This window comes from Trichosurus vulpecula, chromosome 5, assembly GCF_011100635.1.
Source record: "Trichosurus vulpecula isolate mTriVul1 chromosome 5, mTriVul1.pri, whole genome shotgun sequence".
Lineage (NCBI taxonomy): Eukaryota > Metazoa > Chordata > Mammalia > Diprotodontia > Phalangeridae > Trichosurus > Trichosurus vulpecula.
Window position 1 is genome coordinate 164,742,003 of NC_050577.1, and position 23,193 is coordinate 164,765,195.

At 38.0% G+C, this 23,193-nt stretch overlaps 1 protein-coding gene and 1 pseudogene across 2 annotated transcripts in view; one reads left to right on the forward strand and one right to left on the reverse strand.

Moving 5' to 3' along the window:
- Positions 1 to 323: 323 nt before the first annotated feature.
- LOC118851105 lies at positions 324 to 2,868 on the reverse strand (annotated as a pseudogene).
- Positions 2,869 to 3,181: 313 nt separating this feature from the next.
- Positions 3,182 to 23,193, forward strand: part of DCLRE1C (DNA cross-link repair 1C) — a 35,742-nt gene continuing 15,730 nt past the window's right edge. The window contains exons 1-10 of one of the 2 annotated variants that reach the window (XM_036761344.1): positions 3,182 to 3,292; positions 5,205 to 5,256; positions 5,793 to 5,877; positions 9,120 to 9,179; positions 9,824 to 9,879; positions 10,776 to 10,877; positions 11,734 to 11,806; positions 12,002 to 12,142; positions 16,419 to 16,520; positions 19,659 to 19,795. In XM_036761344.1, coding sequence (XP_036617239.1) covers positions 3,184 to 3,292; positions 5,205 to 5,256; positions 5,793 to 5,877; positions 9,120 to 9,179; positions 9,824 to 9,879; positions 10,776 to 10,877; positions 11,734 to 11,806; positions 12,002 to 12,142; positions 16,419 to 16,520; positions 19,659 to 19,795 — 917 coding nt within the window. In that variant the 5' untranslated portion in view covers positions 3,182 to 3,183. Of the gene's footprint in view, positions 3,293 to 5,204; positions 5,257 to 5,792; positions 5,878 to 9,119; positions 9,180 to 9,823; positions 9,880 to 10,775; positions 10,878 to 11,733; positions 11,807 to 12,001; positions 12,143 to 16,418; positions 16,521 to 19,658; positions 19,796 to 23,193 lie in introns of those variants that run through there. The other variant, XM_036761345.1, reaches the window with a different exon arrangement.

Below are 23,193 nucleotides of genomic sequence, written 5' to 3' on the forward strand. Positions count from 1 at the left end.
TTCCTTTTTTTAAGTTAATTTTAAGTTAAACTTTATTTAAGTTAATATTTATTTAAGGATTTATGCACAGGTAACACATTTGAGAACACTTTAATATAAAAGATATGATATTGAAAGGTCAAAATTTAAATTTAGAGAATGTGACGTTACTAAAAGAATGATGGTTTTCTTGGTAAATTAACCTCTAAAAATTCTGGTAGAGTTTTTACATAAACAATCTAGATGAGAGACTTCATTTAAAACAAACAACAAATCACAGATAGGCAAATTTGTTGAAGAACATAAACATTAGCTTCATTCTTCCAGAGGATGGAAACCAGCATCTAATTCTTTCTACGGCAAAATGCAAAAGATGTTTTAGTATTTAAAGTCGCTTTCTCCAGCAGCAAATCTGTGTCTTTGCTGAAGTTCCTTTTCCCTTTCTTGCTGTTGCTGGTCATCCTCTTTTAGATACTCCAGCTGTCTTGGAATAGCAGACTCTTCATGCTTCTTAGCTTCTCATAAGTACGAAGCTCCAAGTGAACTTGCTCTATTTGGTCCCATAAATCTTTCAAATGTTTTATTAGTTGCATTGCTCGAGATTTGTAGCCACCAAGAAACATTTTCATCTTCTTTTCCATTTTTGCAGTTCTTAGCTTCTGTTGTCATGTGACTCCTATTTATCTCAAGTCTCTTTTCAAGTGATTCAATCCTGTCCCTTTTTCGAGCCAACTTGACTTGTGTATGTATGTCAGCCCTGTCCATGTAGATATAAAGCTTTACTCCCACACCTAGTTATAAGCTTCATTTGATGTTGCCATGGCTCATTCCTTGCTTTGCTACTTCTACCTTCTGTGTCAAAAGGTCTTGAGCCTTCTTTAGATCAGCTTCAGAGAATTTTTCATAGGTGAGTTCAGGTAAGTTATGTGTTTGGTACTATTACTTCCTAATCCTAGAGTTTTCTCCTTTTTATTTCCAGCTTGAGGATGAGGCAGAAGATCATAACAAAGCACTGTGATTATCTCTTTTCAAATTAGTTCTTCACTTTTCTGTAGGTCTGTCAGCAGTGGTTCTACATTTAAGGGTCTTAGGATAGTTTCATTCACTTCTGAAGGTCTTGGTAGATCCTTCTGAACAGCTTTGTGCATTTGTTTTAATTCCTTTACACATTCTGCATCTCAGATAGCCTGTAGTTGTAGCAACTAAATCAACAGCATCTTCTATTTAAGTTTCATCAGTCTCATGATCTTCTAGCTTCTTCTCAGCATTTTCTAGTAGTACAATCTCAGTCATTCTTTGGAGCAGAAAGGTCCATCAGCCCTAAATGGAGATGCTCATGAGATTCTTTATCTGCTTCACATAGAGGGCTCATTGTAATCTGCCAGTCCCTCTTCAGGATTTATGTTTAGTTTGTCCCTTAAAGGAGTTCTCCTTGGGCTAGTGCCAACAACTGGCATAGGAGTCATTCCACATGGAGGAGTTAATAACCCTTCAGCTCCATGAGTTGTCTTGAATGGGGAAGCACAGGAGTATATTTAGTGTCTGAATGATCTGTCCTTGTGGAGTCACACCAAAGTCACTCTTATGTGTATTAAGTGTATTAAGACCACATTTTAGTGGGGTATCCATTGAATTCTGTCCTTCCTTCAGGATTTTATCATAGGCAGACAAAGTTTTGGGTGTTGTCAGAGTGATACTATTTTTGGTGACATTGTACTCAGACAAAAGAGCACTGGAAGCAGAATTCATTATGTTGGATTCTGCTTCTGTTTGATGTACAATTTCCCTTGCTTGGTCTCTTTCACAACTTCCTGAAGTTCTGCATGAAAGATCTGAGGTACAGATTGCTTTTTCTTCTTTTTTTTTTCTTGTGGTAAATTCTGATACTTAACCATTTTGAAGAATCACTGGAGAAAAATCAGACTCCTTTGTTGTCTTTCTTCCTAGCTCTGCTTTCCTCTTCAGATCTTAACTCCCTATCAGATCATGTTGTGACTTCCTAAAGTCAGTATCAAAGTGCCTGATAATTTTCTTCAGATGTGTCATAAAAACCTGGAGCAGGCTTTTTTTCCCCCAGAATGGAATTTCTGCATTATAATCTCTTTTCTTTCTTCTTTCAACTTTTCTTCTGAATTTCTATGCCAGTTGCTTGAAGTTCTCTTTTGTACGGCACCTTGCTTCTTCCAGTTGTTTTCTCTGTTCGCCTTCTTTCCCTGTGTGTTTGCCTGACAGGCTGGGATGCCATCTCCAGCTGTCCTGCTCTATATCTTGCCACTGGACCCAGATAGCTCCAGAGGAGAAAGTAAAGCTGGTGACCTTGTGCAGCCCTCCCTCACTGTAATCCAATTCACTTGCAAGTCATAGCATCATCTTCCTGATGTCGCGGTCCTCCTCAAGAATGAAGGACAAATAACAAGAAGAAGAAGCCAGACAGGCTTCTGAGAGCATTTAGAATTCATCATTGGATCAGGTCTGGCTGGTTTCATTTCTGGATCTGGATCAATCTCTCCAGGTTTAAGTTTTCGTGGATCATCTGCTGTCTCTTCTTCATTGTCTCTTTAGGCAGCTTTATCCAGGAGAAGCTCATAGTGTTCCAAGCACTGTGCAGTCCTTCATCAGATGGCTGGGGCAATGGTCCCACTGGGTTGGCATCAATTTGGCCAGGTGCAAAAGCTTTTCTTCCTCCACCCTAGACCATTCTGGTTTTTTGATGCTTGGGTCCACCCATTCATACCATCTGGCCCAGTACTGCTTTGCTGATTTCCTATGCAACAGTGAAACAAACCGAGACCGTTGGTTCTTATATTTTATTACCCCCGCTTTGAGAATTCCACCCTCCTATTTCTCCACACACACACCCTCCCCAACTTTGATCAAAACCCGGGCCATCTTGGCGGAGATGGGACTCGGCAATCAGTTGGGACGGATCCGCGAGCACTTAACAGCGCAGCACCCCCAAACCCAAAGTTGACCTAGGAACGCGGAAGTATGTGTGTCGGCGGAAGAGCCGAGAATGAGTCCCCGCCAGAGAGGGCCTTTCTCATTGGTGGAGGCTGCCACCAGGCCCAGCCAATGGGAACGCTGGCGGGGCTCCGCTCCAGGAAGTTCGAGGTGGAGCCGGCGCTCGGGCTGGAGTCGGGCTGAGCCGCTGTAGAGTCGGCTCCTTGTTTTTGTGTCGCCCGCGCTGCGGGTCACGCCGGCGTCATGAGCTCCTTTGAGGGACAGATGGTGGAGTATCCAACTATCTCCATAGATCGGTTCGACCGGCAGAATCTGATGGCCCGGGCGTACTTCCTGTCCCACTGCCACAAGGGTGAGTGAGCGCTGCTCGCGTCCTGAGGCTGGAGATCTTTGCGGCAGCGGGCGTAGGGTGGGCTCCCTGGGGAGGAGCTGGGTACCCACGGCGGGGGTGGGGTGGGCTTCCTGGGGGAGTGCTCGGCACTCGCGGCGGGGGTGGGGTGCTGGAATTTGGGGAAAATGATTTGGAGCAGGCTTTGAATAATAGAAAGGAGCAGCTTAGTGATCCAGCCCGGGGGTGGGGTGAAGTGGAGGAGAAAACAGTTTATTTCATTAATTCAGCAAGATTTATTGAGTACCTACGGTGTGTTTAGAACTGTGTTCAGCGCTGGCGAACCCGAAGTGTTCCCTGCATTCAAGGACTTCTTATGCACGTGGGGGAAACGAAAAGTACACGGGTGAATAAATACAAATACAAAATAAATACCGAGTAGTGTGGTGAGTGGTAGGCAAGGTGGGTGGGGAAGCAAAGCCCTAAGAGCCTGAGAGAAATGTAGACAGTGACCTTTGAGCCTAGACGTACAGCTGTGGAGGAAGATTCTGAGGATGGCGACTCTGTGATGGCTCCAATCTACCTATCCAGTTTTATTTTCTGATGTGACTCTTTGATCTAGATTATGCTCCAGCCAGATTGTACTATACTTAATGTTCTCGAACCTGAAATGTATTTTCCTGTATCAGTGTCTCAACGCCTGCTAAGATAACTTTCACTCCCGTCTCTTCTTGTCTTTTATCCATCTTTTAAGGCTCAATTTTGATGCTTTCTTTGATGCCCTCACACTGTAGATCCAATCCACTGCTAAATCTTACCCTTTCTATCTGCATACTGTCTCTCCTATATTGCTCCCTTTTTTCCACTCAGAGCCATCACCCTATATGCTGGGCATTTAGTAAGCACTTAATAAATGCTCTATCTTATATATGTACTTACTTGCCTGCTTATCTCTGGCTCTCTTCACCACTCACCAAGACTGTCCTTCTAATTTGTTTTCCTACTGTGTCTCTCTCCGTTTCAGTCTGTATACAATATAGTTACTAAAGTGATTTTCCTAAAGTGTATGTTTAACCATGTCATCATCCTCTCCTTTTCTCCTCCTCCTTCCCCTCAACCACTTAGTAAGCTCACATGGCTCTCTTTTACCTCCGATGTCAAATGTAAAGTCCTTGGTTGGGCATTTAAAGCTCTCTATTAACTGGGTCCTTTCTACCTTTCCAGCCTTGCATTTTATTCCCCTCTAAACACTGTGTGATCCAGCCATACTGGCTTACTTGTCATTCCTCAAACCTGACACACTAGCATCCCATCTCTTTGCATTGGATGACCCCTCTGCCGTGAGTGCTCTGTCTCCTTAACTCCACCTCTGAGAATCCCTGGCTTTTATCAAGACTCACCACAAATGCCACCTTCCACAGGCTGACTGCTCCCCTAGATTCTAGAGCCTTCTTCTCTAAGGGTATATTCTTTCTACTTTGTATCTCAAATGCAATTTATATACACTTCTGCTTTAAGGGTAGAAGCTATTTTTCCCTTTCTGTCTTTTTCTAGTGCTTAGCATAGTGTATGGCATATAGTAAGTGCTTAATAAATGCCGATTGATTTACTAGAGAAAGACCTGGATACGAGTTATGAATCTGATACATTTTATTTACATATATGTGTATGTGTACGTATGTGTATATCTAATATATATAACCATGGAATAACTCCATAGTTATGGACAAAATTGCTGACCTACATTGTTTGAGAGATGCCACATCAGGGAATTTTCTACACTGATGATGGAATCAGGTCTGGACAAAACTGACCAGAAAAAAAGAAAGCTAATGTAATCTCTCACATACATATGCATTCCCTATCCAAATTTACTTGCTGAATATTTCTAATGGATCAGTTGGCTCACTCATCTTTATTGTGGTTTTTTATTCAGACCATATGAAAGGACTGAGGTCCCCATCCTTGAAAAGAAGATTGGAATGCAGGTAATTGATTTCAATAAAGAATAAGCAAAAGTAACAATCTATTAATCCGGCAACTGGGAACTTAGGTTTGGGGTTGTTACAAAGGGTAGCATCAGGGGAAAATGTGTAAAACAATGAAAGTCAGAATGTTGAAAATAGGTTTTTTTTTTTCCTTTCAGTTCTGCCATTTCTGGAATCAAATTCTTTACGGATTTTATTTGCCCTCAGCATCTTATCCTCTGACTACACATAGGGGAAAGGAAAGTTTGGAATATGGAACGCTTGTCAGATAATACTTTTTTTTCCAGGGAAATTACAGTGATTTAATAGTTTTTTTTTAGGCCATTCTATTTATCAATTTCTTTATTCATTTAAAAGAACATAAGATCTGAGCTAGAAGATCTTAAGAGCATCTTGTTCAAGGCCTTACATGAGATGATCTCTGAGGACCGTTCTTATATTCTGTAACTCAATGGCCTTGCCCTTCTTGACTCCTTTAACTGAGCTAATGGGGTGATGGCGTATAGGAACTAATCCTTCTTTCTATTTGCTTGCAGCTTAAAGGTTCACTTATATTGTTCCCCTGTCACCAAGGAACTATTGTTAACTAGTCCCAGATACAGCTTTTGGGAGAAACGAATTGTAAGTTTATATTTTTATGAAAACAAATTCTACCTTTTCAAATGAGATTTTATTTTCTAAGTAAACTGGAAAGAAATTTTGAAGTATAAAAGAAAGCCGTGCTAAAACTATACCTCATGACATCTAGAATTTGATCCAAGTCATTGGCAAACATATTGATCTGACCTGGACCGAGACTAGAGGCCTCATGTGATTTTATTCGAGTTCTCTTTTCAGTTAGTCATTAATCTGTTCATCTGCATGTTTAGCCAACTATGAAGCTACTTAATTGAATTGTTATTTATACCACATCACGTTATCTTGTTCAAGTAATAGCATGAGAGAATTTACCATATGTATAACTGAAATCAAAGTATTATATACTATTTCTGTGGCATTCCCCTGATAACCATCCTAGTAATCCAGTAAAAGAAAAAAAGAAGAAATTAGTCTGGCATAATTTGATCTTAATACATTCATACTGATTTTTAGGGATTGCTGTTTTCCTTTCCAAGAGTCTACAAATGGTCATTTTAGTAATTCCAGAATTTTTCCAGGTATTGCTTTAGAGTTTGCAGAGTCCATCTTTTGAAAACTGAGACATTTGCCCATCTCCAGTCCTGTAGTACCTCTGTTATTCTCTGTGATTTTTTTAAAAGATCAACAATAATTCTATAATTATCTCCTGTAGTTCTTTTAGTATCTTAGAATGCCATTCATCTAGGCAGTGAGATTAGATCATGTAGGGCACGTAGCTTATATTCTTGTTAATATGATCTAATTCTAGTCATCATGCTTTTCTTGCATTTCAGTTTCTTATTACCTTTTAAAAATTATCCTTTTATGTGTAGAGATGGTTCTCAGTGGAGAAAACAAAAGCAAAATAGGAATTATGAATGAACCAGAAGATGAAAAAGCATCTATTAAGCATTTACTGTGTGCCAAGAACTGTGAAGTGATGGGGATGCAAATAGAGAAGCAAGACAGTTCTTGCCCACGAGATGCTCACATTCTAATTGCATGAGACCAAGAGTAGAAGGGTTCATTCGAGTGGGAGACTGAAAGACCTGGTGGACCTTACAATCCTACAACGTTGTAGATTGCAAGGCCCCATAGGCCAGAGGGCAAATGGTAAGGGATAGTGGTTCTCTGTCTTACGTGAAGGATTATGGTTGGTGATTCTGGGTTCCGTCTCATGGTGGTGAAGATGTAGGATCATTTTCCAGCTGGGAAGGGGGAAAGGATAAAAGTTAACAGGAAGGTTGGAGGGCAAAGGGAATTCTTGTTGGGTATTTGGAGGAGAGGAGTTCAGTTAGTTTGGAGGGAAAAATCTTCCTATAGTGTCTACTGTGCTGGAACATCTGGTGCCTGGTGATCAAGTAGTAAAAGAGTTTTGCTTTTTCTCATTTATTAGCGTGGCCTATTTTCAGTGAGCCAGTCCCCTCCCTAATATTCTTGTTCCTAACAAAGTTGAGGAGGAAAGTCCCTTTTTTTGGTTTTTGTTTTCTTACTGTATTTATGAAGTTGACTCTAGGTCTTTCTTACTTTCCTGAAGCTGTTCTTATAGGTCTGTATTATTCCACTGATTGTGTGCTATTATTTTCGTCTATTTATATGCCCTTTTAAAAACTTAATTCATTGGTAGGCTCCCTCTGCAACCCTTTGTGAATTTAACTTGATACCAATCACCATTAGGTCATCCAGTGAACTATTTTCACTGTTTTCATTCTGAAATTCAGGAAGATTCCATGATTTACTAGGCTCCCACATCAGGTGATTAACAAAGGCTGCTAATGGTGGTAGCAACAAAAGGGTTAGGACCTAAAACAAATTCTGAAAACATTTAAACTTTCCCCAGATCAGTCATTCAATAGACAAGCATCTCTTAGGTACCAGCTAGGCCCCAGGCACCTTGCTACTGCTGGGTACTGGGCACTAGATTCAGCCAAACTTACCCAGTTAGGTTGAAATGTGAAAGACTAGGAGTGTGCAAAGTAGAAATCAAGATTTACCAAAAAGACTTACCAAAATCACAAGTGTTTCTCCCCTTCCTTCCCCTTCCCGACTTCTGAGATAACTAGAACCTCCTGACATTTCTGTAGAGCCTGAAAGTGATACCACTCATAGCTCAGGTCAGATTGTTACTGATCAGGTTGGCCCACTAGGCAACTGAAAACTGAGGAGTGAGATTCGATGAAGATTAGTCTACACATTTGCTTTTTAACAAGGTAATTGTTTTTATAGTCTAAGATTCGAGACAAGGTTTACTAGGGATATGCCACATGGATATATGTTGGTAAAGTGAGTACATTGTACAGCCAACAGCATGTGGACTCTTTGAGTATATTGTAGCCTTTCAGGAACACTTGTCCTTGAGGTCTAGATTAGTTCTGGGACTTCCCTGGGGTCTTAAAGCAGAAGGAGGTTGGGAATATTGTGGGAAATGTTGTTAGGCTTTCCTGCGTTTTCACCTTGTATTTTCAGTCCCATGAATGTGAATTTTAAAAATACATGTAATTTAATTTTCTTCCTAATGATGATGGCCTTTGTCAAAAATGTATCCCTGGGGCAGCTAGATAGCACAGTGAGTAGAGCACCAGCCCTGGAGGCAGGAGGATCTGAGTTCAAATCCGGCCTCAGACACACTTAGTAGCTGTGTGACCTTGGGCAAGTCACTTAACCCCAACTGCCCTGCCTTGCCCCCTCTAAAAAAACAAACAAACAAATAAAGTATTTAAAAAAAAAGTATCTCTTTTTTGCTTTTGAAAAATTTTGACCTTATGGTGGGGAGCTATATTGAAGATAATTACAGTGATATTCTTACTTCACATTTGATGACAGATGTTGACAATTTTTTTTTTTGGCCTGTGAAAATTGCATTGAGGGGTTTTTGTAGGGCTTGCTTTGCCCAGGATGAATGAGGCAAAAAACAAATGCCTACCTTTATACAGATACGGCAAGTATGTGAATGTGTTGTAGCCGTTATGGTGACAGTTCAGTGTATGCGTTGTAGGTCGGGGTCTGTTTTTTTAATGAATATATACGTTTTAACTGCAGTAATAGTCAACTTCACTTTTTAACTTTTCACCTAATATGTTTTCCTGAATATGACATACATAAAGACACTTTGTGTTTATATTCTGGGACTTGGGATTCTTCCTAGAATCACTTAAGTGTTTGAGTTATATGAGGCTTATAAAGTGATTAAGAGCTTTGAAAAAAATGAAATAATGTATAAATAACATCTCCTTTTGCCTCAATAGATTGCTCTTGAAGTTGAAACTCCAACCCAGATTTCTTTAATTGATGAAGCATCTGGTGAGGTAAACATATCTTTAATAATCAATCTATTCTAAAATTATTAATAATGTTCTTTTTTGTTGGTTGCATCTGATTATGTGCAAAGTTTTCCTTGACAATATTTCCCTTATTATCTGCTGGAGAAATCTGGTAGATTGAAGTTTTAAACATCATTGTTTAGGTGAAAATTGTTTTATATTAGTGTTAAATGTCTACACATAGAATTTTAGTTTCTATTAGATAGCTAGGAATAACACATTGAAAAATCGAATGGATCTGTTAGCATTTCTACAACTATTTTTATTATTGAGGACAGTGGAACCAAACATTCTGACTCTTTAAAATTTTTTTTATTGTTGTCTTTTGTGTTTATATCCATCATCATTTCTAAGTATATCTCACACTACCCTCAACTCCCAATCAAAATCCCTCAGAACAAAGAATAAAAAGAAATAAGGGAAAAACAGTTAATTTCAACTGATCAGCACATCAGTTGAGCCTGATAGTATATGTAAATTTTCACACTTATGGTTTCTCACTTCTACAAAGAAGTCTGTCAGTCAAAAACTGACAGTCCCTATTCTTGAGGCATTTGGGAGTGCATACCATTGAGCAACACTTGGATTTGACCTGGACCTAATGTTTTTTTCTTTGTTTTAAATTTCAGAAGGAAGATGTTGTTGTAACTCTTTTACCAGCTGGTCACTGCCCAGGTTCAGTTATGTAAGAGACCCTTTATCTCAGGGTTCTTAACTTGGGATCCCTGAATTTGTTTTCTAATATCTTGATAACTGTATGTCAATACAATTGGTTTTCTTTGTAATCCTATGTATTTTATTTTATGCATTTTAAAAATATTCTGAGAAGGGTCCATATTTTACTCTGTACCCCTTTGTGGCAATCCTTTTTATAGTCTTAAGAATAGGGACTGTTTATATCCTTGAAAGTTTAAATTGTTTTGCTGGGATTTCTTCAGCCTTTATTTCCTATGATGAAATGATTGGCCGAGGTAGTTATAAAGGGACTTTGTTGGCAATGAAGTTCTCATTAGTGATCTTTCTAGTTAGTGTTTGCATTTATTTTATCATATGGAATTTTTTCCCCATGACAGTAAGTACCTCCCTAAAATGCAAGTTTTTCAGATGTTTCAGATCAGAGACAACTGTGCACTAGGTATTATTCAGTTCTATTATTATTATTTTTAACAACAGGGGTAACATTTAAAAATCTGGCATCATTAACATTAGTGATGTAACCATGAGCAAATCACTTACACTTTTTCACTTAAAAGTTCTTGAGCCTCAGTTTCGTTAGCTGTTAAAATGTGGATAATATTTGTATAGCCTTATGAGGAGGAAAAACATTTTTGTGGATAGTATTTGCATTGCCTTATGAGGAGGAAAAACATTTTTGAGAATTATCTAATGCTGTACGTAAGTGATTTATTTGGTAATGCAACATTAATTTACTCTTTTGTATCCATCAAAGTTTCCATTCTCACTGCCTTCTTTTAGTCATTGAAATGCCTGTCAGGAGCATTTATTACATTATTTGGCATAGTGACTTCATTAAGATTTCTTTTGAGTTACAGATATTGTTCAAATCTGTTTCCTTTGTAGGTTTTTGTTTCAGGGGAGCAATGGAACAGTCTTGTACACAGGAGACTTTAGATTAGCCAAAGGGGAAGTGGCCAGAATGGAACTGTTGCACTCTGGGAGCAGGTATTACAATTTCCTACAGCTGTTAAATGTAGGGCATAAGAATTCACCTGGGTGTGATGCTTTAATGCTCTGTGGCCTCTTTTTTTCCTTTTCTTACATTTCCGGCTTTTTCTATGGCTTTACTCTCACGACGATCACAGTAATGCTCATTTTAACCTCTTTGTTTCCATTTTTTTTTCCATTATTTCTGTTGAGATTCTTGAATTTTTGGTCCTTTAGATGGATTTTGTTATTTTTGCCCTATAATGCCATCCTTTGGTAGTTTGGTATGGTATTGAATAAGCAAATTAAATTAGGTAGTATTATCATTTTTATTATTTTGTCATGGCCCAACCATAAATATTGCCCCTCTGGTTATTTATTCAGCTCCATTTTTACTTCTGCAAATAGTATTTTGTAGTTCTACTTATATAGTTTCTTATTCTCTTCCAGTAAAAGTTCATGTTCTGAGCTTAGGAATCCTGGGAAATGTTTTCCTTTCCCAGGTCAGACAAACTTGTTTCATCCTCTATAATTACTTGTGTACGTGTAATATATCCCTAGAAGACTAAGCTCCAGGAGATCAAAACCCATGTCCTATCTAACCTTAATATTCTGCCAGGCACCTAGCAAAGTATTCTGCTTGGTGCTTAAAATTTGTTAAATGGAGGGAAGTAGTTTGTGTTGGGTCCATAACTGGAGGCAAATCAAGGAATATCCTACAGTGAAAAATAAAATCAAAGACAACACTGAGAGATGTTGTGCTACCATGTTCTAATCTATAGAGAAACACTTTGTAAAATAATTGAATATTGCCTCTGCTAGTGTTTTATAAAATCAGATTAGATGACACAATAAAATTTTAATTTTATTTCAGAGTGAAAGACATACAGAGTGTGTATTTAGACACTACTTTTTGTGATCCAAAATATTACCAGATTCCAAGTCGGGTAAGTATACATTTAGAAAGACATTTTTAAAGCAAAGAAATGTAATCGTAATTGATATTTACATGCTATGCTGTGATCTTCAAACATTGACTAATAAGTTTGAGGGTTTTTTCTCTGCTTTGTTATGGGGAGCATGGTGGTGAGAGTCAGTTGTTCTATTAATTGTTGAATATATCTTTAAAATCCCTAATCTAGGTGGAGTGTTTAAATGGAATATTAGAATTGGTACGAAGTTGGATCACTCTGAGTCCATATCATGTTGTGTGGCTGAACTGCAAAGCTGCCTATGGATATGAATATTTATTCACCAACCTCAGTGAAGAATTTGGAACTCAGGTATTTTGCCAGTTACAAAAAAAGGAAACCTGAAAATGATGGTGCATTGAAAAATCCACTCAGAAAGTCTCCAGAGCAGGGATTGGCAGATTTTCAGAAATGGAAATTTCTTCTGTCCTGATGAGGGAATGTCATAGTTTTCTTTTTGTCAGGGTATGGCGGAATGAACCCAACTGTCTTAATGGGCTGGACCTGGGCTTGTTAACATTATACAACCTTAAGCAAGTAGTTTCCTTCCTGTAGGCCTTAGTTTTCCAATCTGATCTGTAATATGGAAGGAGACTAGATCATCTCTAAGTTCTCTTTTAGCTAGATGTGAAGTTATGCGATCTTGTTTTTCATTTTAATGTAAGCTCCTCTACTAGTTTGTAGTTTCTTGAGCATAGGGTCCAAGATTTATTTCTGTTTTTATCTTCCCCCATGCCTAACCTAATTCATGGCACATAAATAGTTTTGTATTTTGTGGGCACCTGGGTGGCACAGTGGATAGAGGGAAGGGCCTGGAGTCAGGAAGACCAGAGTCCAAATCCAGTCTCACAGAGTTATTAGCAATATGATTTTGGGCAAGTCACTTAACCTTTGTTTGCCTCAGTTTCCTCAACTGTAAAATGGCAATAATGATAGCACCTACCTCCCAGGGTTGTTGTGAGAATCAAATACTCTTTGTAAAGCATTTTGTGTAGTGCCTGCACAGAGTAGAGGCTTAATAAAAGATTGTTTTCTTCCTTCCCCTCTCTACCTCCTCCACTCTCCAATACTCACTCTTGTTTTATGGACGAGAAAGCAAAGGCTTCTATCTTGTTCACGTTCACACATATACTATCTTCTGCTTCTAAACGATAACTAATAATAGCTAGCATTTATATAGTGGCTTTAGGTTTTGCAAAGTGCTTTAAAAATATCTCATTTGATCCTCACATGGGAGGTGTGGGCTATTACTATCTCCAGTTTATAGATGAGGACACTTTTGCAGACAGAAGCCAAGTAAGTAACTTACCTGGGGTCACATAGCCAAAAACTGTCTGAGGCTGGATTTGAAATTGGGTCATACTGCCTCCACGTCCAGGAAAAAGAATCCAGGGATAGTTAAAAAAACAAAAAACAAAAAAAACCCAAATGACTTTGTAGAAAGAATAAATGAATGACTAAAATGAAGATTTGGGATTAGATGATCCTTTTCAACTCTAGTATTTGGATTCTATGCAATTCTAAGTAATTTTAATGATGGGAAGTTCATAATATTCTTTGAATTGCTTGGAAGCTAGGTTGTGAGTAATTTTTATCTTATTAATTAGCTAAATTTTAAGCCTTAAATACCATAAATATTTGGATTTTTTCCTTTATGCTGATTGCTATCATTTTATTTTTAATACATTTTATTGATATTTTTGTTTTTGCATCACCTACATTTTCCAATGTATTCTGTCCCCTCTCCCTCCAAGAGAATGCTCTCTCATACCAAAGAATTAAAAAAAGGTCAGCAAAACTAACTAAAATATCAAAGAAGTCTGATATTGTAGGCAGCATCCCACACCTATAGCTCCCCATCTCTATAAATAATGTAGGAGAAAGTGCCTTTCCTTATCCCTTTGGGGAAACCAAATTGGTAATTATAATTTTTCAGTACTTTTATTGTTACTGGTTTTCATTTGGTTTACATGTTGTCATTGTGTATATTGTTTTCCTGGCTACCTTTTTCCAGTAAAGTGGTTTTCAATAGAATATTAAGAACATTGAGATGATGTAAATCGCTGATCTTAGAGCTAAAAATAACTTAGGATATTATAGGATCTTTGAGTTGGAGGAGACTTGAGAGATCATTTGTTTCATTCTCCTTCTCAGTGTAGGAATTATTGCTGTAGTACCTTCGACAGGTGGTTGTCAATTTGCACACTCCCAGTGACTGGCACCTTATTAGTTCACAAAGAAGCCTAGCTCTGACTTTGGGGAATTTTCCTCAGGGAGCCTTCTTGAGGCAGATAAAGTCTTACTATCCCTATATTATAGGTGGAGCTGAGGCCTGTGGAAGAAAGAGAAATGATCTGTCTGAGGTCACACAACCCTCTTTGGCAGCAAAGCCTGTTTCCTTTCCAGTTCGTCCTCCGCATGGCTGTCCAAGTGATCTTCCTAAAGTATGACTCTGACCAGACTACTTTTCTGTTCAGAAAGCTTTAGACAAAAAACAGACTCCTCTGTTTGGCATTTCAACCCCTTCACCACTGGACTTCACCCAACCTTTCTGGCCTTATTCCACATTCCTCTCCTTTGGGCACTCTTTGGTCCAGCCAAGCTGCCTTTTTACTGTTCATAACATCTGACGTTTTATTTCCTCTTTCCATGTCTTTATGAGCCCTAACTCAGACTTTTCACTGTAACCTTTGATAAGGTTGCACCTATTGTTAATCCAGTTGCATATCCACAGCTCTAATAATAATTTTGTACTTCAACAACTTATTTTGTTTTCCCAAGGACCTCCCAGTCTGTTTGTTGCTTATTCGTTAAATCCATTCATTTGAATTCCTACATGTTTATCCATGTTGCAGCTATTCTGAGCATATGACATCACTGATACCATTTCATAATATAGCACAGTAGGAAAGCCTGTCTTGTTTATCCATGTATTTGATAATAGTTTGTCAGTGTTGACATATGAAACCAAGTTGCCTTCCCCATAAAATCACAGTAGCTCCTGTGGAACAAGTCCCTAATTCCTGAAATTTACTCCCTCTTCACCTTCTTCTGCTTCTTAGAATCCCTAGTTTCCTGCATAGGTCAGCTCCACCGTGAAGCCTTCACTAGTGTCCCTAGCTGCCAGTGCCTCACTCCCAAAATTACCTTGCATTTTGACAAGCCAACAAGCGTTTGTTAAACATTTATTATGTGTCAGCAGGGAAAAAAAAGAAAGGCAAAAATCATCCCTTCCCTCGAGGAGTTCACAGTCTAATGGGAGAGATAATCACACAAACAACCATGTACAAACAAGATATAGACAGGATTTTTGGTACTTATTTTGTATGTACTTAAATATATACATTCCTCAGTAGAATGTAAGTTCCTTCAGGGAAGGCATTGTTTTATTTTTGTTTTTGTCTCCCCACTGACTAACACAATACTTGGCACATAGTAGGTGTTAAATAAATACTTGTTGGTTGGTGGATTGGTTAGAACCTAGTTCTCTTTACACATAGCACGTTGACCTTCTGGTGGTATGCTGTCCTTAAATGTACAAGATATTTACAAAGTACTCTTATCTTTTAAAGTATAGACAGTGAAAAGATCATTCAGCTTTGAGCTGCAAGATCTAGGATCTGATTCTGGTTTTGCTACGTTGTATGACCTGTGCCACTTGACTGATCTGAGCTAGCTTATTTTTTAAATCTAAAATGGGTATAATGATAAACTGTTGTGAGGATCAAATGAGCTAGGTGTGTGAGATGCTTTGTAAGACTTAAAGGTCATAAATGTAAGCTGTTGCTGCTATTCATTTAATGAAGGTCAAATATACCATGAATAGATGAACCTCATGGTAATGAAATTTTCCAGAGTGTCTGTCCGTGTGTTTTTAATACCTTATAAAGTCAGAATTTTTGAGCTGAAAGTGACATAGCGATGATTACAGCCCCATCATTTTACAAGCAGTAGAACAATGGATTTAAGGTCCACAGCCCCTGGGTGCTGATCCAGCACTGCCACTTAGTAATTGTATCACCTCAGACAAGTCATTTAAACTCTGTAGGTCTTAGTTTTCTCAGCTGCAAAATACAGTCCTGTGACACCTCATGTCATTTATACCACCTTAAGCAGACAAGCCAGTAACTGGTTAAAAGATAGGTATCAAGCAAGAAGAAGAGGTTAATCGACTCACTAATCATACTTCAGTATGTTACTGTGTTGATGTGGGTCCTCTCTCCATAGGCAAAGATCAGCAGCTCCTCTGTGCCCCAGTGGATGGTGTTTTTGTATAGCTGTGGCTAGAAGATAAGTCATCTTGTGCTTAAGCTTGGGATGAGCTGTTCTCAGCTCAGCTAGGCCGATCCTCGGGACTGCTGTCTATCCCCAGGCCTAGACTCAAAGCGTTTCAGCTTTGTATGTGGGACTTGTCTCGATTTCCACCTCGTTGCCATAGCCTTTGAGAGTCGAGGGTCACCTCTGTGCCCCCAGGACGCAGCAGAGCAAGAGGAACTGATTAGTCCCTAAGTCACCAAAATTGATTTACTTCATACCATATGACAATTTCTACATATTTAATCTTCATTAATTGTACTGTTTTCCTTAGGTTCACGTGAACAAATTGGACATGTTTAAAAACATGCCTGATATCCTTCACCATATAACAACGGATCGTCATACACAGATTCATGCCTGTCGCCACCCACGGGTACGTACCCATCTTATTTTTCTGTTCATGCCACTTTTATGTAATATAGGTGTCAAGGCACTTAAGCAGTGGAAGGGGACCTAGGCATTGTCTGATCTAATCCCTTCAGTTTACAGATGAAGAACCTGAGAGCCCAAGAGATTAAGTGAAATGTCCAAATAATTTAGAAAGTTAATACACACATAAAGTGTTTCAATAAAATGTATATATTTAAATAACTGATTTGAAAAAAAATGATGCAAATAATTATTAGAATATGGTATCATGTAGTTTAAGGAAGCAAGTGTTTACCACCTACTTTTTTGCATTTTTGAAAATGATGTTTTGAATGATGAAAATGATATGCATGTTTTTGAATTTCCTTTGCATCCTATTCACTTAGCAATTATTGAAATTTTGTTTTAACAAAACAGATGCTACCTCTTCACATCCAGACAATATCTCAAGAGAATACATTCTCTTAAACAGCAAAGGAAAACCACTTAATAGTATATTTAGAAATGAAAGCCCATATCACCTTCTGCTTTTATAGCTTACCAATAGTTAGTAGATAGGAGAAGGATGTGTGCTTCAGCACTTCTTACTGCCCATCTTGCACATGAATCTGTTTGTTGCTTATTTGTTAAATGCAGTTCCATTCATTTGAATTCCTACATGTTTATCCAGATTGTAGTTATTCTGAGTATATGGCATCACCGATACCACTTGATGATATTATTGCACAGTTGGAGAACCTGTCTTGTTGTCCATACATTTGTTAATAGCTTGTCCATGTTTGACATGTGAAACCCAAGTTGCCTTTTCCATGATAATCAGAGTAGATCCTGTAGCACAAAAGTGTGTGTGTGTGTGTGTGTACACAGATAGCTCAGCAGTGAAAATTATTATGGATCTGTGGTCAGAAGCTTCAAGTAAGTGACACTGGGGGCTAAAAAGAAAGAGAGGATGATGGAGAACCTAATTTAATAAAAAATGTGACATAAGCCACAATACTTGGTCTGCTACTTCAAGCAACCAGAAAGTGGTCATCAGGTTTCTATTTGCTATGGCACCAAATATATATAAGAAGAGATTCTTGCCCATTATCCTGATTTAGAGATAACTTTTTAATGTAAACGTATATATTTTTTAAAAATAATTTTCTGAGTAGAGGAAGTTCCCTGGGTCCACAAGAGAGACCTTTTTGGCTTTTCTGCCTGGCTTGGTAGTTCTTAATGGCTTGGCCTTTTAGATTTCATAATATATGTGTTTCTTTTCACATCAAATTCTTGACTTCATACAAATGTGTTTACCTCGACTATTGCTGATGTTTTCTATTTACCCATCCTCTGCTACACATGTACTCAATTTACAGATTTTCAGTTTAAAGGCTAATTTAATTTACATCCATTTTGTACTATACAGACTGCTTTTTATTATTATATAATTACGTGCTTAATAAATACTTACTGACTGACATATTCAAATCATCTCATATAGCAGGTTCACTTCTGTCTAGTCTTCTGAATATGACATGAGAGACAAAAAGCCTCTGCTATGCATCTGCCCTCCCTGAGCTCACTTTAGGATACTTGATTCACAGTTTGGCTGGTGTAGCTCCCCAGTGAAATTCCCCACCTGATACTGTTTCCTGACTTCCCCTGTAGGAAAGAAGGAAGAAAAAAAGGAAGGAAAGAAAGGTTTATTCATTAAGTACCTGCTATGTGCTAAGCCCTTTACAAATATCTCATTTGAATGTCACTACCCTGAGAGGTAGGTGCTGTTATTATCCCCATTTTACAGTTGAAGAAATAAACTGAGGCAGATGGACATTGAGCAGCATGCTCATTATTACCCACATTTTACAGAAGAGGAAACTGAGGCATAAAGAAGTTAAGATAAATTCCTGAAAACTTTAATTTAAATCATTTTTTTTCAAATATTTAAAATGAATTAGGAGAGCTTGCTATTCAGTGGAACATTGCCGTTCTAAGGCCTCATTTGAACTCAGGTCTTCCTGACTTCAGGACCAGCGCTTCATCTAGTGCACTACCTAGTAGTCTATAGAATTTTAGTTTATAGGATCTTCAGATGTGTCCTCTTTACTCTTTGAGCTCTGCTCTCCCCAACTCTAGGATGCACGCCAGACTGATCCCAACTTTTCTTTATCACCAGCTCTAAGTTGGAGTGTTCACTTCCCTCCAGGTTCCATTTTTTCCATTGCGTGTTTGTATATATAGTATAAGTGTGTATATACACATTAACCTACAATGTGTATATACATGCATGTACATCATGTACACATGTACATCCTATACATATGTGTGTATATATACACATTTATATACATATATATACTGTATGTGCATATACATATGCACAGATACATATATACACACATATATACACATAGTGTGTGTGTGTGTGTCTGCGGCGTGCGCACGTGTGTGTTTTCCCAGGGTAAAATGTCAAGTACTTGTACCCAGTTCCACCTTGTTTTATCAATTTATTTTCCTTGTTTTATAAGTCTCTTTTCTTTGAATCCCTCCCCTCTTCCTCAAATGCTTTTCAATCATCTTTCATATGGGAGCTGTTGTCAGATTGAGTCCTTTTCTTTCATTTCAAGTTGTTTTCCATATATTCTCTTAAATTTCTCTTCCCTAAATTCAGCCTTTGATCTTCTCTGAATTCCTGACTTTTCCACTTAGCCTCATAGTTTTATTGTCCCTGTTTTGCTCAAGCTGTCCTCTTATTCACACCACTCTGTGACAGACCCAACTCCTTTGGAATCTGCAGGTAGCCCTTTATTGAAGCTTTGGACTTTTCTTTTTTTACGTGTCTTCTATTAGTTCTTTCTTCATGTGACTTGTCCAGTGGGTTCAACGATGCTGTGGTATAACTCCAAATGTTTCTTGAGTGACTATATGCCTTATGATCATAGGCAAAATGCTAACACATCAAAATTTAAGATGAAATTTGCCCTCTTGAGAAATTATTTCAATAATTGGTCAAGATTTCATAGTAATGCAATAAATTAAATGGTGCCATCGTATATCAGATTTTTATTCTGTGTTGATTCAAAAAAACTCTTTTGTCAAAGATTCATGGGATTTCTAAAGCTCAGTGTCTAGGTCTTTGCTTTTTCTTTGTCTTATTTAGTCAGAAGAATTTTTTCGATGGAACAGATTGCCATGTGGAATTACTTCTAAAAATGGGACTCCATTACATGTGATCAGCATTAAACCATCCACAATGTGGTTTGGGGAAAGAACCAGGAAAACAAATGTAATTGTGAGGTAAGGCGTGTGTGTATATATTGGAGAGTGGGGTGGAACAATATGTCAATGTGTTATAAAGAATGTTCTGATTCGAAAAGTCTTTTGATTCAAAATATCTAATCTGACTTTCTTTAAATTCAGTCTAGTATGAGAGTAATAGAGATTTTACAATTTCTAAGCTGTACTTTTTAAATTAAGCTTTATTACCAAGCTTGTTTTAATGATAACCAACCAATAACTATTTATTGAAGGAAGGTTAAAATCTTGCCTGTCTACCAAGAAACAATTATAGAATAATATAAGTATATAAACAGTGGCTACCAGGTCACTTGTTGGCTCCAAAGAGAAATCTTCAGCTGTTTGCCCTTATTTAGAACCAAATATATAATGGGGTTTATCAAGTCTCTTTATAGAGAAGCAATTATTGAACATGTTAAATGTAGTCATGGTAGTGGTGGTGGTGGTAATGCATGGATTTAATACAAGTATGCAGTTTTATTTTGAGACTCTTTTACAGTCTCTTAAGTGCTATGGGAGTTCATAGAAAGATCACTGAGGGGTTAGAATCAAGGCTGCTTGGAAAAAAGGAGTTGAGGTTAGTGCTAAAAGATTCAAGTACTTGAATTTAGAAGTAGCAGATGATAGGGAGCAGTAAGGGAGTAGAAATGGGAATAAAAGTAGTGTTTGTGGGGAGTATTAAGTAGAAATGCCTGAGTAGAGGGAAGAGTTCAAATTGAGGAATGTTGAGAAGTAAAACTAGCTAAGTAGAATGTGTCCAGATTCTGAAGGCCCTTGAGTGATGGGCAGAGAATTTGGAATCATGATGAAGTGACATGATAAAAACGGCATCTTAGGCAGATGAGCCTGGCAGCAGTTAGCAGTAGGGTTTAGAGGAAAGAGTTGTTGGAGCCTGGGATACTGATTGAGAGACTGTTGCAGTGGACAGTGGGTTTTGAGAACACAGACAAAGGTGGTGCCCATGGTGATGGAGGGAACTTTAGGAATCTTGTTCAACTTCATTTTAGATATGAAGATACAGAGGCCCAGAGAGATGAAGGGACTTGTCTCAGAGATACAGTGTTGGGATATGACTTGTAGCAAACATAAATTAAAGTCTCCAACATGACTAGACTTTGTTTCTTAAATTTCTGTAGGACTTTATGGAATCCTGAGTTGCAGAGTACTGTTTGTAGGTGATAGTAGAAATCACAAAAGGTGATTAATACTTACTGTTAGCCTGACTGGCACATACTAAGTGGTGTCCCCCAGGGGCCATTCCCAAGTCAGATAGCATTTAATATTTTTATTAGTGATCTAGATGGTGAAATTGAGTGTGCTTATCAAGTTTCAGGAGCTTAATACTCTGGAAAACAGATATATAATTCAAAGCAGCTTGGACAAATTTGATAATGTGCCTCTTCAAAATAGGATGAAGCTTATCAGGGATAACACATGAACTAGTGAAAAAAGCAGTGGACTAAGAAGTCCCAGGAAACTTGAGACTTAGTTCCAGGTTTACATGAACTGTGTGAACTTTGGCAAGTCTGTACTTCAGTTTTCTCATTTATAAAATGGAAGGAGTTGGGCTAGTTGACAGCAGAGGTCCCTTCCAGATCAAGATCTATAATTCTATAGTTCTATACAAAGATGGCAAAGAAAAACCTAGACATCACTGGGTTCATAACACTTTCATGTTATTTTCTTCTGCTTATTTTTAAAGAAGGTAACACAATTCTAGATGTTGATAAAAGATGATTTTCATTTTGGGGTAAATCACTGCTTTTTGGAACATTTATTATAAACCATATGCTTTAGGAGATAAAAAGAAGTGTCAGACATAGTCTCTGCTCTTAAGGACCTTATGATCCAGTTGAGGAGACCAGAGTAAACACATACACACACGCATATACTATCTAAATAACAAAAGACTTTTAAAAACATTTTAAGATAGCAACAGAAGAAATGTCAAAAGGCCATGCAGGATTAATTACCAAATTAACTGTAAGCTAATCATTGTTGTAGGAGTTTAAAGGAAATAGAGATCATTCCCAGAAAAGAGTGGCCAGAAAAGGGAGTTAAGATTTGATAATGATCTTGAAAAATTGTTAGGATTTGGATAGGAGAGAAGAGGAGGAGGACAGATGAAATGGCATAAGCAAAAGTACAGAGGTGAAAAAACACAAGGTATGGTTGGGGAACAATGAGTACGTTGGTTGAGCTAGAACAAAGGATTTGTGTAGGGGAATAGTGCAGAAATAAGACTTGAAAAGTTAGATTGGAGAGCTTGTGGAGGGCCTCAGCTGTTGTCTTAATTAGTTGGAACTTTTAAACTTCTACTCAGTTGGAGAGACACTGAAAGTTTTCCAGCAGCTAGAGTATCATGACACAGCTGCATTTTAGGCAAATTAGTTTGGTATTTGTGGACAGAATAGATTTAAATGGGAAGGGGCTGGAGTCAAGGGGACTAGCTAGAAAACCATTGTCCAAGTATGAGGTGTTACAGATATGAGCAAGGGTTCTAGAAAGAGAATGAGAAGTTACTGTAAAGAATTGATAGGGCCCGATGATTGGATATGGGAGGCAAAGGAGAAGTAAAAAATGATTCTACGGTTTTGAAACTGGGAGAATGGTAGTATCTTTAACAAAAATAGGGGAACAAAAAACTCAATTTGATCTGAGTTTGAATAATGTCAGAATACTTAAGTGGAAATATTTAGCAGACATTTGGAAATGTGGGGCAGGAATTTTGGGGAGTGACTTGGTCTATATAGCTGAATTGGTTGAAGACCAATTCTAAGTAGATAAATAGGTAAGAGAAGAGCAGAAGGATGTTGCAGAACGAGACAGTTTTGCTATATTCTGCATTGGTTGATCGTTCAATCAACAAGCATTTATTAAGAACCTATTAAGGGCCTTGAATGTGCCAGCATTATGCAAGGAGTTGGGGATATAAATACAAAAGTGGGACAACTTCTGTTCTCAAGGAGCATTCTACTGGGGGGAGACAATGTTTTTACAGATAAGCAAATATGGGATATATACAAAATAAATATAGTGATTTTTGGAGTGAAAAACTGACAACTGAGGGAGTCATAAAAGACCTTTTAAAGAAATTGGCATTTGAGTTAAGACTTGAGTACAGAGGCGGGCAGTGTGATACTTTACAGGTCAGTTTGCCCGAAAGTAGAGTAAATGAGGGTGAATACTGTGTAATCAGTCTGGAAAGGTGGGCTGGAGCTGGATTAAAACTGATAGGCTTTGAGTTCCAGAAGAGTTTGTTTTTTATCCTGGAGACAGTGGGGAATAACTGAAGCTTCTTGAGCAGGGGAAAGAAATGGTTCGACCTATACTTTAGGAATATCAATTGAACAGCTGTGTGGACCATGAATGGAAGAAGGATCATGGGATCATAGATA